The sequence below is a fragment of the Petaurus breviceps genome, unplaced genomic scaffold (assembly GCF_028583685.1).
Source record: "Petaurus breviceps papuanus isolate PSGF00001 unplaced genomic scaffold, PetGlider_PUasm1.0 90504, whole genome shotgun sequence".
Classification (NCBI taxonomy): domain Eukaryota; kingdom Metazoa; phylum Chordata; class Mammalia; order Diprotodontia; family Petauridae; genus Petaurus; species Petaurus breviceps.
In genome coordinates this window covers 484,198-499,788 of record NW_027187266.1, presented here as the reverse complement: position 1 = coordinate 499,788, position 15,591 = coordinate 484,198, and the positions used below count along the sequence as shown (strand labels likewise).

The 15,591-nt window shown below is 37.8% G+C and overlaps 1 protein-coding gene and 1 pseudogene across 1 annotated transcript in view; one reads left to right on the top strand and one right to left on the bottom strand.

Annotated features, from left to right (window-relative positions):
* The window catches only part of GPCPD1 (glycerophosphocholine phosphodiesterase 1), a 91,863-nt gene extending 84,246 nt beyond the window's left edge, over positions 1-7,617 (top strand). Inside the window, exons 21-22 of the mRNA XM_069062773.1 lie at positions 6,464-6,546; positions 7,205-7,617. Of these exons, the coding sequence (XP_068918874.1) occupies positions 6,464-6,546; positions 7,205-7,211 (90 nt within the window). The 3' untranslated portion in view covers positions 7,212-7,617. The remainder of the gene's footprint in view (positions 1-6,463; positions 6,547-7,204) is intronic.
* Positions 3,135-4,941, bottom strand: LOC138141886 (malate dehydrogenase, mitochondrial pseudogene; annotated as a pseudogene).
* Positions 7,618-15,591: the final 7,974 nt, after the last annotated feature.

Here is a 15,591-nt window from a genome sequence, read left to right as displayed (position 1 = left end):
GGGATAAAACAAAGATACCTACACAGAAAAATAAACACAAGATAATTTGAAGAGAGTGAGATAATTAATTAATTACTAGAGGGAAGGATAAGGAAATGTTTCATGTAAGAGTTGTTCCCAAACTGATCATTAAAATAAACCAGGGATTCTGAGAGGTAGAATAGAAGTTAGAGTAAATTCAAGGCTTGGGTATAAGCCTGTATGAAGGCATTGAGATGTAATCTTAAACTGAGGAACAGCTAGTACAGTATTTTGTCTGTAAGACAAAACATAAGACTAGGGCTTTATAATGAGTGAAGGGAGTTAGAGAAAATAAGTCTGAAAGTTTTCCTGATCTGACCAAGGAAAGCAAACAAGCAAATAAACAAAACAAACCACTCCATTTATAGCTTATTTTTAAAAGGATATTTTTTGTTTTCTCTTTCTTACATCACCATAGCATCCCATGTATCACCTACCTTCTCTCACCATGAGAACCATTCACTGTCAAAGAGTGTCTTTGCTTTATTTTGTTTTTAGAGAGAGGAAAAAATAGTGACAATGTTTTTACTTTGTTTTGTTTTTTAGAGAGAGGGGAAAAAATCAGCATAATTGACTGATACATTGTGAATGTGCAATGTGTAATACCTGTGGCCCTTCTACCTCCACGATGGGGTAGGTTAGGGATGTTGGCTTATGTCTGCACCTGAGTACTGCTTGATCTTTATAATTTTGTTACCTTTGATTTTTTTGGTGTGTCATTGTTCGTTCCATTTACACTGTTTTAGTTACTGTGTATATTGTTTTCTTGGCTCTGCTTAATTCTGTATCAGTTGGTATAGATCCATATTCATCATACACATAATTTCTTACAATGCAGTGGTATTCCATTACATTAATATACAGTAACTTATTTAGTCATTCCCCAATCAGTGGGCTTCTACCTTGTTTCTGATTTTTAACTATCACAAAAAGGGCTGCTAGGAGTACTTTGTAATCCAAAGACTTCTTTTTTATCAGTTGCTTTCTTAGCATATAAGCATAGTAATAGAGTTTTCAACTCAAAGGGTATGGACATTATAGTCACTTTATTTGCATGATAACAAATTCCTTTTGAAAATGGTTGTACCGTTTCATATCTCCACCAACAATGCATTAATGTGCCTATCTTTCCACAAACCCTCCAGACTCTGACTGTTGCCATTTTGGGGGTCATTTTGCCAATTTGCAGGATGTGAGGTGAAACCTCACAGTTGTCTTGATTTGCATTTTTTATTAGTGATTTGGAGCATATTTTCATATGTTTGTGAACACTTTGCAGTTTTTGAGAATTCTTTGTTCACATCCTTTTACTATTTATCTATTGGATTGGTCATAGTTTGTGTTTTAATTCATTCCAAAAGAAAAGAGGTCTTTATGGATTGGAAAGTGCACTGGATCTAGAGTCAGAAGTCATGTCAATCCTGCCTCTGATGCTAAATTCCCTGTGGGATTTTGGAAAAGTCACCTATCTCTCAATTTCCTGAACTTTAAATTAGAGAGGGGTAGGAGTGAAGTCCTTTTCAAATTTAATTCATGATCTTGTGACATCTTGTTAATATCTCAACTAATGTTTTTCAAGGTCAGAGCATTTGTGTTGGCAAAACCCTAATAATCTGTCTTTGTCTTCCCTTTGCTTGAAAGTAACAGATCTTCTCTAATTGCAAGTCCTTGGTTCTTTTGATCTGATGCTGTGGTTCATAATAATAATTATGACTAATACTAGTAAAATCCATTTGCATAGCATTTCATGCTTTTCAAAGCATTTTCACATCCATTTTCTTATACATAAACCTAACAGAGAAGATGTGATTCATATGTGATAGGTGAGGAAACTAAGAATCAGAAAGGCTAAATGACTGATCATATGGCTAGTTGGCGAAAGAGACAGATAGTTTGGCAGGTTCCAGAGATTAAAGTGGATGTGTTGAAGGTTTCATTGATGTGGAGATACAGTAAATTCCTCAGGTTAAGTGAATAATTTAAAAATTCACAAAAAGTTTCTGTCAGTAAGATTTCAGAAAAGAGCCTAGGGGATTTAGTATTATATTTAGACTCCCTATTTCTCTACCTCCTTAGCCTCCCACATATTTCCTCACATTCAATGTTCCTTAAAGGTCACACCAGAAAGAGTGATTAGAAAGAATGTCAGAAGAACCTGGAAAGCAAAAGGAAAAGAGTTTTGTTGTATTTGGGGATGTATGGAGGTAGAAAGACTGAGAAGTCACCTGCTTATTTAAAAATTTTAAGAACAAATACTAGCTAATTTTTAAAAAATACTTTAAATTTATGTATGCTGGTTTTTTGTATATCACCATAGGTTTCCCCAGTATCCTTCTAATTCTCTCAATGAACCATCCATAAAACAAAAAAGATAATGCAGTACTATGTCTTTTCAGTCATTTTAGCTTTTTTTTAGGGCAACTTTATTCTTACCACTTGTCTTCTCTTCACTCTCAAGCCAAACCTCTCCCATTTATTAGTCATTTCTCTAATTTTGGAGATTTACTTAATTATTATTATTAGTTCATGTTTCTTTCTTGGTTTTTTAGTTATTTCATTCTTCGCCTCTTTTCTTCTTTCTCAGTTGAATACTAAAGTAAAAATCCCCATTCATTTCCTCTCCTTCAATTGGTTTTACTTGTTAGTTTTTTTAAACTTCATTTTCTGCACCTTTTTCTTTTAAAATGAATTTAACTCTTTATTCTATTTACTATTTGTATGCCCTTTTTGTCTATTCTAGACTTTTTATTCACTTTTTTAGTCCTTATTTAGTTTCTGTAGTCTTCATGGAATTAAAGCATCTAAGGTATGTATTTTTAATTTATTTTTTTCTAAATAGTTTCTCTTTTATTGTCCTGTAGAAGTTGTGCCCTTGATCTACTTTTTCTTATTTTTGTACCTTATTCTTAGAAATAACATTTCCTATAGATGACAGAGATGATATTGTCACATACTGGGAATTTACTTATGTTTTGGATTATACAATTCAGTATTGGCTGTATTCTTCCCATGGTCACTTTTTCCCATTTTGTTGAAATCCCCTCCTTAGATCTATACCTTCCCATTCTTCAGTTACCTACAGAGCTCTGATTTCCCTTCTCTTGGGGGCAGGATTAATGGTGACTCTAAACACCAAATTCCTGAATATTGCATTCATTATAGAATATCTTCTCTCATGGGATTGTATATCAATGGTACTTCCTCCCACCACTGAAACAACATTTCTCACATTTCTTTATTTTTCAGTTTCTCTCACTTATTCTCCTGTGGACTCTCTTCTTGAGAGACTACAGAAGTTATTCTCCATCCTCTACTAGCCTTTAACTAAATTGGAGTACAACATATATTTTGCTCAATCTTCCTCTTCCCCTCTATACATTGAGGCATCTCCCATTCTGTAATTTAATATCACAAAAACTAATGCTATCGCTTTTTGGTTTCTCTTCTTTGTGGTTTTCTTTTATTTCTGTGTATTTGCATTCTTGATTATTCTCTCTTTTTTTTTGGTGAGATTTGCTTAACATGTATTCAGATATTTCTATTTTGCCAATTATTTTTGTTGTACAGGTAATAAATTCTGTTTTCACATTTCTCTTCTTTAAAAAAAATAGATGAACTTTTTTTTGATGTATCAATATACCAGTTGGTAATTTGATGGGGTGATAGTATGCTAATATAAATCTCTTCAAAGATGATGCACTGCATCTAAAGTATTTTTCAAGTGAAATAATAAATAAATAAAAATTAATAAGTAAAAATATAAACATTTCCTTAATAAATTAAAGAAATAGATTCCTTTTTTTACATTATAGGTTTTTTTTGCTTCATGTTCTTCACAAAATCCTTTCCTTTCTTGATGGAAACTTTAATCTTGAGAATGGCCTCAGCAGATCATCTTCTCTTCAGAAAGGGAGATCTTGCCAATACCTAGATTCTCTTTGATATCTTTTTTCCCCAAATAGCAAGGGTATGGAAAAATAGAACACTCTGTTTCTTCTGATCTGACAAAGGAACATTCCATGACTCCCTCCTTTATTTTTACTACAGCACAATAGAGAAGACAAATCTGTCACTGACATGGGCCATTAATAGGGTTGCTGAACCTGCTCCAGCTTTAGCTTTGACAACCTTTCTTCCAGCCTCTTGGATCCTACCTGTCAGGGTTTTCAGCTGATCCTTAGGAAATTCCACTTGAGGTATGAGAGATAGAAAGATCATTAAGCTTCTTGCATGATTATCAGTGATGGGGACATTGATTCAAGTTGGATCTAAGCCCTTCAGTTCTGCAACAAAAAGTATTTGCTCTGATGATATCCAGTGTTGCTACACCAAATATTTTGTGGGGTTCTACATACCTTGTTTCTTGAAAACTTTAGATGTAACTGGGATGGTAGAGTTGACCAGGTTTACAGTTAATACAGATCATGGCTTCTGGGCTATGCTTGGTAGAGGCAGCAGCCAGAGTAGCAATGATTGTAGCTTTGTTGTTGAAAAGATTATCAAGGGTCATTCCTGTCTTTCTGGGGACTCCTGTAGGAATCATAATGGTATCACAGCCTTTTGAGCAATCTGGCAGCTTCTCAGGTCCTATCTAACTTTTCAATCACTCTGGTCTCCATGTGGCCCAAATTAGCTGTTTCTTTGAGAGTGTGAACAATGTCATAAAGTATTAGATGACTCACCATAGGGCAATTCTTCAAAAATGAAAGGAGTTGTTCTATTTCTCCAGAAGCATCTAGCAAAGGTACTTTAGCTTTATTCTGTTACAAGGTGCTAAGACAACATCATGAGGCAGAGAGAGCACATGTGGGTCCAGTGCAGGCAGGAGAGTTGTCTTTGACTCCCTCTCATTTCCCTTTTAAAATTAAAACCATTAAAATCAAACAATTCAGGAACAACCTTTTGTGGTTCCATGCTCTCTTGAGGATCCACAGAGTCCTTTACTTTATCATATGTTAATTCACTTTCCCTTTTCTTTCAATATTTTGTTCATAGATGTCTAGACTTTTTTACTTGATCTACTAGCCATATTTACTTCTATCATGTTAATATCTTCACTGCTAGTTTATCTGCTTAAGCTCAAGGTCTCTAGCTGAGTTTTCCTCCTCCCGAGATCTTTGGCAATTTCTGTCTTTTTTTTCTTCTTATAGTCTGTCACTTTATGACTCCTTCCTCTTTGAGTCTGGTTTCTCTGGGGGATGGCCCTCAAAGTCATCTCAGCCTCTTTCCATGCTAGGCAATTCACAGTTCACCAGTCTTATGCTCTGCCCCCAAGTGACTTCTAGGGGGAAAGATTTGGCCCCAACTGGATGCTAGACTCTCCCTTAGGCTTAGTGGTGCCAGACAGGCACACTTGTGTCTTGTTTCATTCCTTCTTTACCTCAGTTCTCTGGTCTCTGTTGTAGCACAAAATACTGCCACAGCCTGAGAAAACTTCTTTTGGATTTCTGTGGCACTGGGAGGAGGGAGATATGTAGAGTTGAGTTCTGTATGAGACTGTGGGTTAGTTTGTGTACCCTTGCTACAGGAGCATAGTAGTGGATGAAGGGGTGATGAGTTAAAATATTAGGGGCTAATATTCTTCTCTGTTGTCAGTTCATTGAATTGTTAAATCATTTGGGTTCTTGGTGGTCTAACCTTGAATACAGCTAAAATTGTTTTATTTCTTATGCATAATTTCTGTTTTTAGAGGTTTGAGAGGTAATGAGGATGAGAGAAAAATGTCTGGTTCTCTACCTTATGAAGTCATCTGACCTGGAAGTTGGTGACTTATTTTTAAAAACTGATCAGATTTGTATTGTTAGTTCTATTTCCTTGAAGTGAGTATTCACTGGCTTTGTTTTTAATGGAAAAGACTTGAAAGAAGTTAGAGAATGCCTTTTTCACCCATTGAGGGGTGAAATTGAATTGGGAATGATTATTTCCTCTGGAGATGGTTGATGGGAAAGCAACCAAGAAACACAAAGATGATATTCCTATGAAATACCATTTATCCACAGAAAGACATCAAGCCTGTTTCTGCCCTGTGGGAATCAAGGCTTAATGGGTGGTAATCACACATTCTGTGGACCCCATTGAGTTAGTAATCTTCTTTCTTGTTTTGTGCACTTAAAACAAATGTTCCTTATGCTATTATCAAGGGGAATGCCAGGCTGGGATTTGAAGTAAAAAACAAAAACAAAGATGAAACCTGCACTAATCTTAAGGTCATCCCTGAAGTCAAGGGAGCCATGGCCAACCAAATAGAAGCTATCAAAATGATCACGATGAAAGATACAAGATCAAGGTTAACAGGGCAGGCAATGCCTTCACTTATATTGACTAGCTAGAGCAGAAAAAAGATTAGGTAGTAATATTATAAAGTGAATTTTTCTATATGCAAAAGATAAACGCCAATAACAATAATAAAACATTGATGATTTTTTTTTTTGTTTTTGTGTAGGGGCTGGAGAACATAGACAAGCAACTTTCTTCGGATATCTCATCTCCAAAAACAGCCAGTTTAGAAGATGGCGGAACTTTTAAGTATGACCATTTAATCATACTACTATACTTTAGTTGGAATGAGATCTCTTAAAACTCTTAAAAGTAGAATGAGCTTAGTTAATATGTGTGTGTGTGTGTGTGTGTGTGTGTGTGTGCTTTGAGTGGTAGGATATTTCAATAGTGCTGGGTAAATAGAGGTTAATTTTATTACCTAGGGAAGACAAACGGTAAAATCAGAAAAATTCCCCAAGAGAGTTTGTGAAATCTTTTCACATGACCATTATATAATTGACCTTGACTTGACCATGGAATGTGAGCTGGGAAGCTGCCTTCAGGCCAGCAGCTTACCCAACATTCCCTGGGATTCAGTTGTTCTTTAGTAGCTTGACCTTGAGAACAAGGAAGCTAGCAGAAAGAAAGCAGAAGAAAAACCAGTGGAACGTCAGAAAAAGCAATTGGAGGTAAAGAGACAGCCTGTAGAAATTAGGAGCCAGTGCTGAGAGATAAGTCATGAAATCTTGCTGGAGGTTTTGGAATGATTCTGTGAAGCAGTGGCCCCAGGGAGAGTGGAAGCATCAGAAATCCACAGTTCCAGTACAGTAAGATCTTTCCAGAATCAGGACTAATACATTGACCCCCTGCACTGGCCTCTTTTCTAGTTAGCTTGTTTATTCTTTATTTGTTTCTTTTAATTTAGATTGTAAGACCCTGAAGAGATGGACATGCCAGTAAAAATAAGCCCAACAGAGCAACATGTCAAATGAAGAACGGGTATAGTGAGCTTATAAGCGCAATGGAGCAGCATGCCCAACAGAGACCTTTGACAGCAAGGAACACTCTTGGTGAAAGCAGTGAAACGGTATCACCAGAAGGTATCATGGGTGAGAGCAGCTCAATGACATGACACTGCCAGAAAACAACAGGAGTTCATTAGAAGATGTCACATACGGGCTCTGAAGCATCAGAGGCATAATTTGCTGTCATGAAAGATTTCTGTGCACAATCCTTCTCCCACTGGTCATAGGCATTCCTTGTGGCTGTGAGGTGTGTGACAATGTTCTATTGAAAATCATGTTACTATGACATTTCATTAAATTTCTTTGCTTTGAACTGATTGAATTATCTGATTGACCAGGGAAAAAGTGAACACAATGATTGGGACTTGTGGACTAGCATCTTCTGAGGGGATATAGACATAATGAGTATATTGAGTCTGGAGAACATATTCTAGGGACTCACTGTGTGAGAGGGGATACAACCACAGGTAGCATTACAATTATAGAAAAAGAATTTAGAGAGACGTTATTGAATTCTGGCTTTAAGCAAATCTGTGATGGTCATGTACATCTTGTGCCTTCTGTCTCCCGTTGGGAGCAGTGTGTCCTATGAGGGAAGGTGGCACGGGGCCAAACCAGACATCTTTCATCTGTCCCAGAGGATTTCTTCCTGCTCTGAAACTGGGCCCTCATGGCTGCTAGGCAATCTACCATCTCTCCCTTATCAACTCACTATCCCACTTTCCATAATAGCTCTTTGTCTCGCCTCAAACCTTCCATGATTCCTCCACTTCCCACCCCCTCAACTGAGATCCTTTCCTCATGATTTATAGAAGAAAAAGATATTAAGAGCATTCTCTGTAATCTTCTATCACTCAGATGACTTCTACCACTATGCTCTTTTACCCCTGTCTCACATGATGTAGTGGCCTTACTTACAAGGCTAGCTTCTCCACTTATTCCAGTAATCAGATATCATCCTCCTATAGATTTACCCCTTTGCTATCTTCACTCTTTCATTTCTTTTCAAACTCTCCCTTTCTATTGGCTCATTCTCAACTGTCTATGAACATGCTCATGTCTCCCCCATTCTGAAATCCCCCAAAAACCTCACTTGTTCTTTCCTTCCCAGCCAAGTGTCATTCTACATCTCTCCTGCCCTTTGTAGGCATTGGAGAGGCCATCTACAATAGATACCTTTATGTTTTCTCTTTTCTTTTAAACCCCTTACAATTTGGCTTCTGGCCTTATCATTCCACTGACACTGCTCTCTCCAAACACACCAATGGTCTCTAGGTTGCTGGACCTTTTCTCAGTTGTTACTCTCCTTGACCTCTCTGCAGCCTTTAACACTGTTGATCACTTTTTCATCTCTCCTAGATACACTTTTCTCCTGTTGATCTTATCAGCTCACTTGGATTTAATTACCATCTCTATGCTGATGATTCTCAAATTTATCTAATCCACCCCAAACTCTCTACTGACCTCATCTTGCCTTTATATCATCTCAGTAGACTTCTTAAACATAACATGTCCAAAACAGAATCCATTATTTGCCTCTTCCCCTGCCTTTTTCACTCCTACCTCCCCTGTGACAGTAGAAGGCAACACCATTCTCCCATTTCTTCAGATATACAACCTAGGAATCATCCTCAACTCCTCACTGTCTGTCACTCCTCACATCTAAGCTGTTTCCAAAGCCTGTCTATTTCACCATTACAACATCTCTGAAATATGTCCCCTTCTCTCCTCTGATACTGCCATCACTCTAGTACAGGCCCTCATCATTTCATGCCTGGACGATTGCAATAGCTTGCTGATGGTTCTGCCTGCCTCAAGTCTTTCCTCACTCCTCTCCAGCCTCCAGCCTCCAAAGAGATTTTACTAAAGTGCAGGTCTGACCATGTCATGCCCGCACCCCCCCCCCCCAAATAAACTCCAGTGGCTCCCTGTCACCTCTAGGATCAAATACAAAATGCTGTGTTTGACACTGAAAGCTCTTCACAGTGTAGCTCCTTCCTACCTTTCCAGTCTCTTTACATCTTAACCCCTTTCATGTACTCTTCAATTCAGTGACACTGGCTTGTTCCATGAACAAGATAATCCATCTCTCAGCTCCCAGCATTTTTTTTTTGGCTGTCCCCCATGTCTGAAATGCTCTCCCTCTTTAACTCTGCCTATCAACTTACATGGCTTCTGTTAAGTTCCAATTTAAATTCTGTCTTTTTACAGGAAGCTCTTTCCAACCCCTTTTATTTCTAGTGCCTTCTGTTAATCATTTCCTATTATCCTCTATATAGCTCGCTTGTATATATTTGTTTGCATGTTAACTCCCCCATTAGACTGTAAGCTCCTTGAGGGCAGGGGCCGTCTTGTCTCTTTTTCTATCCCAAGCACTTAGCACAGTGCCTGGCACATAATAGGTGCCTAATAAATTCTTATTGATTGAAATTGATTAATTGTAATGGCCCTTGTATACTCAACTTGAAGAACCAGGGAAGGAGAGGTGGGCAGGCTGTTGGAAAGGAGAATAAAGGGCCCCATGTGTTATATATGTATTTTATACTCTACTTGATTCTGGTCATTTTGTATTGAACAGTTATTTTTACTGTATTTTAGGAGTTTTAGTGATCATTTAGTTCAATATCTCCTCGGTTTCCTCATCTATAAAATGAGAATAATAATGCACTACTTAACCTCACAGGGCTATGACAAGGAAAGGACTTTCAAACCTTTACAAGTCTGTACAGATGTGAGTTAGGTAGTTTGGTGATCTCGGGCAAGAAACAACCTTCCATGGTAAGTAAGTTACCTGTGAGGTAAGTAATGCATTATTTTCCCCGAATTTATAGATGAGGAAATCATTTTCTCCGAATTTATAGATGAGGAAATCATTTTCCCCTAATTTATAGATGAGGAAATCAGAATTGAGAGAGCTTAAACAATGTGTCAAAATGTCATAGAGACAGTGAACAAGTAGAAGTGCTTTTATCAGGAAGGTCTACTATGCCATGTGCCACTTTTCAGTACAACATGAAGACTCTTAGAGACAAACCTTGATATAGACTCAAATTTCCTGCCTCTAATCTAGTTTTCTCCTATTCTATTGAACTTACTTATTATTTGACACCTGTTTCCTAAAGGGAGACTATGAGAGAGAAACAATATTCTATGAGTGCCTTTTGGGCTACAAACGAAGCCCCACACTTTGCCATATAGCTCTTTCTGTAGCATTAACTGCTTCCTTCACAACAGACATTGCTCCTAAGAAGTCATTTGCTTTCCTTCTAGACTGTTGCTCCCTTTGCCCTTCCATAAGTGAAGCTGACCACAAGTCAGTCTGCAAATACCAGCAGTCTTGAAAATACTGCAAGAAGCTACTCCCGTAGAAAAATCAATTCAGTCTTCATCTATTTTCCCAGTAGAAAGGCTTGTTCTTCAGGAACTAGTCTTTCTGGCCATGCCCAGACAATTATTACTTTGAGGACGCTCAGCTTTGAGTTGTGTATTCAATAGCAGTGTATCCTATTTGTCTTGTTAAAGTGAAGGTGCTTTCTCAATTTGGTGATTTTCAAAACTTTTCATCTATGGAGCCCAAGACCTCAGGGACAACCTTACCCCACCTATCATGGCAAAAGAATACTGTCCTCAAGCAGCTGAGTGCCCTTTAGCTTACTTCACTAACCTTTGATACTTAATATTTTAAGGCAGGGGTTTTTAACTTTTGGCAGCCTAGTGAAACCTTAGACCCCTTCTCAGAATTACTGAATACATTTGTAACTGAAAGAAACATTACATTTCAGTTAGAGGTTAGGAAAATTAAAGATGTAAATATTCTTCCCTATATGCCTTCATAGACACCCTGAAATCTATCTATGGTGCCCTGTTTCAAGGGAAAGGAATTACTGGCTGATATTAGGAGTTGGGATAGGAAAGGGGTACAGCAAGAAGATGTGAGAAAACAGTAAGATAAGAATGAGATCTTAAGAGAATTATTAGCATCTGTCTGTCTGTCTCTCTCTGTCTCTCTCTCTCTCTCTCACACACACATACACACACACACACACACAGACACTCACACACTCATACCCCTTAGGATCCAGTTCAAGCTGCAAGCAGGGGCGGTGACAATGACATAACTCAGCTTACTGCTCTCAGCCTACATAATGAAAAAGCTAATCGATTTGGAATTGAGTTCTGGATTCACTTATGGACTTTGTTCCTCAGTGGTTGTATGGTCCTGAGTTAATCACTTCATCACTCTAGGTCTCCACATCTATAAAGTGAGTGATTGGACTAATTGATCTCCAGGCTTCCTCTCCAATGTAAATCCTAATGTAACCTGGGGTTTAAGTTTGGTACATTTACACAATGCTTTCTTCATTAGTGGGAAAAAAAATGATTACTCAAAGCTTCATAGGTGTTTGCTTGAGGGAGTTTCTTGCTTCCAGATTGGAGAGAACATACCAGCTCTTGCCATCTCTGTCCCTCATGTAGACATACAGCTTCTAGTAATCATTCTTGAATCATTAATGAGGAGCCTTATGTAAATGCACTAGTTATATAGTCAGTAAAAAAAACCAGACCTGTGATTTCATTGGTATGGAGAACTTCCATAGTATAAACTCCCTCTGTAGGCAACTACTGGGGACCTATTATGTCACTTAGTCTTACGGAGTTGCCTCGAGCATTGAAAAGGTCAGTGACTTGCACAGTCACACAGCCAGTATGTGTCAGAGGCAGAACTAAAAACCAGGTCTTCCTGATTCCAAGTAATAATCTCTCTGCTACTTGATTCTGTTTCTTAGGAGCCTAAGTAATTCAGAAAAAAAAATCCTCTTTATATCTTCATTTCTTCCTGTGTATGCTGGAAACTTCACCTAGCTCCCAATGGGAATATGACCCACCCTTGTAATCTCAACTAGCTATGGGCCAAAATGGAAAGTCTCACTATTAAAAGGTCTGTCTTATCAGTACTTTTAGCTGATGATAATTATGATGAGGATTATAAATTTCATCTGGAAGAAATATGCCATTTATTGTTTGTTTACAGTGAGGTCAGCTGATTCCAGGGATCCACAACGAGGCATTAATCATTTATTTCCCATAATTCTTCATTGTTAGAATTTCACAGTTAGATTTGTTAGGGAGATTATTTCATTGTGTCAATCCCATGTTTAGAGATTTCTCTAATCTTTGTCACTGATCCATCATCCACAAATGCCTCCAAGCTCTAAGCATCAAGAAGAAGCAGATTTTTGCAGAAAGAGAAGGGAGAGAAATAAGGGAGGACGGGCAACTTTTCTAAGAGTGCCACCTAAGGTGGTGCAATGGAGAAGGGGGAGGGCTTACCTAGGGATCTGCTAGCTAAAATCTGCCCTCCCGCCCCCCCCCCATTATATATAGTGCTAAGCCCTCAGAATGTCCATGTTGTGTAATCATTAATTGTTATTACCTTAAATACAGTACCCATGGAGTCACTCTGCCCCTAGTCACTCTGGCCTTAAGATCATTCAGCTCCATTTGATAAGAGTCTTATGTTCACCAAGCAACCTTTGAATCCCCCTGATTCCTGTTAGAAAGAGGGTATGCAGATCAACCAGTATAAATAGCCCCATCTGATTCACATATTCCTCAATGTAAATTAATAAATTGGCATCCTGACTTATCAGTTAGTCTCTTGCGAGTTTGGCTAGTGTGAATCACTTGAGTAAAGTTTGGTTACCTCTGGCTGACCTAACAACATTTAATTCTTGAGCCAGCAAAACTAGGCTTTTAATTTTCTTATTATTTTTTTATTATTTTTATTTAAATTTAAATAAATTTAAATTTGTTAAATTAATAATTTATTTTTAATTAAAATTTTTTAAATTTATTAATTAAATAAATTAGTTAAATTTAAAAATTTAATTAAAAAATAAATAAATTTAAATTAAATTAAAATAAATTAAATTAAAAATTAAATTTAAATTAAAAATTTAAAAATTATTATTTCTTATAATTTTCTCAACAAGGTGAAAAATCCCCAAACTCTTGTGGTCCTTCCTGAAACTGCCTGTTTCACTGTCTGAGTCAACTGGGTCTTCTCTTTACATTATAGCAGAAACGTGTCTGCTAAAATTAATGAAAACAAGGAGAGAGCAAATGGTCAATAAATCACAGCAATTTGTAAGTGTTTTGCTAGATTGAGTGACTGCATTTCTTTTTAAAGGCCAAGCTTTACTGAGATTTTACATTTTCACATGTAGGCATTTTCAGTTTTCATGAATTGTTGAGTCAGTGACTTGTTAATTCCAGAGATGCGTAGGCAGGCTGAGGAAAATCTGAGATCACAAAGACATTTTTCCCTCACTCTATAGACTTCAGAACCTGTCTCCACAGTCTCTGGAACCTGGATTGTGAAGTAAACAGGACATGCTGAACCCAGGAGTAGTGACATTAGAAAAGAAAATTTCAAGGAATAATGAGAAATAATTGAATTCAGCAACTCATTTTTATGATAAATTCCAGAAAATTATCTGCAAAAAAACTATTTGACAAGAATTGATGGGGAAATTGGAAAACAGTCCGATAGAAATGAGATTTAGAACAATATCATAAACCGTATACTAAAAGTAAACTCAAAATGGATGTGAATTGAATATTAAATTAAATTGAATTTAATACAGGTTTTAAAACTTACTGGAATCCTAGAATTTGTAGTTCAGAGGAGATGAGTAGTCCCTCTTAACCCTGAGAGTGATTTGGGACTTTGAGGTTGAAAGTGGAATTGTCACACCCAGAAGTTCCTAAAGGGTTATACAAATAGTAGGGACTTAGAAGAACTTATTCATCCAAGGGAAGACAGTGTCCGCAGTCCTGCCCATGCCTTAGAGAGAAGAGCCAGAAAGTATTGGTGACATAACATCAGGTGGGAAAAAAAAAACCAAAAGGGAAAATTGAAAGGAGAGCATGAAAGAAGGGCTCAGCTACAGAAAGAAAAGAAAGGGCAGGAAGTTCAATCAGCTCCCTAAAATGACCTCATATTAGAAGACACAGTCTGAAACTACTGTTGTACTCACTGCTCTAAGGACTAAGGGAAGTTCTAAAAAGGCCTGCTCTTTCCCCAACCTCCCTTTCCTTGTCTGTCTGGTAACAAAAATTCTTAATATCCTGTGGAGGGAGGCAGCTAGGTGGTCCAGATGGATAGAGTTCTAGGCTTGGAGTCAGGAAGACCTGAGTTTAAATCCAGTCTCAGATACGTGTTAGTTGTGTGACCCAGGGAAGTCACTTAACCTCTATCTGCTTTAGTTTTCTCAACTGTAAAATAGGAATGGTAATAATATACATATCTCCCAGGCTTGTTATAGAGATAACATGAGACATCCTCATTTTATGTCAAAGAAGACACTTAATAAATACCTGTTTCCTTCCTCTGTCCACTACTTTTATTTGTATATTTGTATTTTTGCCACAAACATAAAGTGTCCGTGGATTAGTTAAAGGTAAACATAACTTTAAATTGTGGCAGAGAGCCAAACCTCTGCCTGAATATTATGAATTTACCTAAGTGGGGGCCTTGAGCTCTAGCAATTGTACTACAAACTTTTCACCTAGTTGTATCAGCAATGCCATATTCACAATGCCTATAGAGATTACAAATATGCTGATATAATTATCCATCACAAAATACATCATGCTTGCCATATGGGGAAATAAACTAGAAAATTTATTAAGATACCAAAAGACTGAGTCCCAAAACCAGAAAGTGAAAGCCATCAGAGTAGTTATGATATTGGCACAGATAGATAAAGTAGAAAGCACCCACATTTTCAAGCCTTTAAAACAGAACAGGCTACCTCAGGCAAAGGTCCTCCTCTCCCCACTCACAGCAACCACCCAGCGCGCTCCCAGCAGCTCCGGCCCCTGGCAGTCCTCAGCAGGAGTCCTTAGCAGAAATTCCTTAGCAGTCCTAACTCAAAAAAAAAAAAAAAGGCTTCACGCTGCCGCTGCCTCTGCTGCTGCCGCCGCCGTCGCAACCACCACCAACCTCCGCCAGCCACCGCAGGACCACTAGCTCGGCTTTTACTTTCTCTCGCTTTCCGCTTTCTCTTGCTCCGCCCCTTCCTGCTACGTCAGCACGTCCTTGGCTTTCGCTTTCTCTGGCTTTCACTTTCGCTTGCTCTGCCCCTTCCTGCTATGTCAGCACATCCATGGGGCATGGAAGATCTTTAAATCCCATAACCCTTACATTTGGCCCCAAGATCTTTCATGTCCCTTACTTGGCAAAAATACAGTAGGAATAACTGGTGTCAACAAAATTTCACAA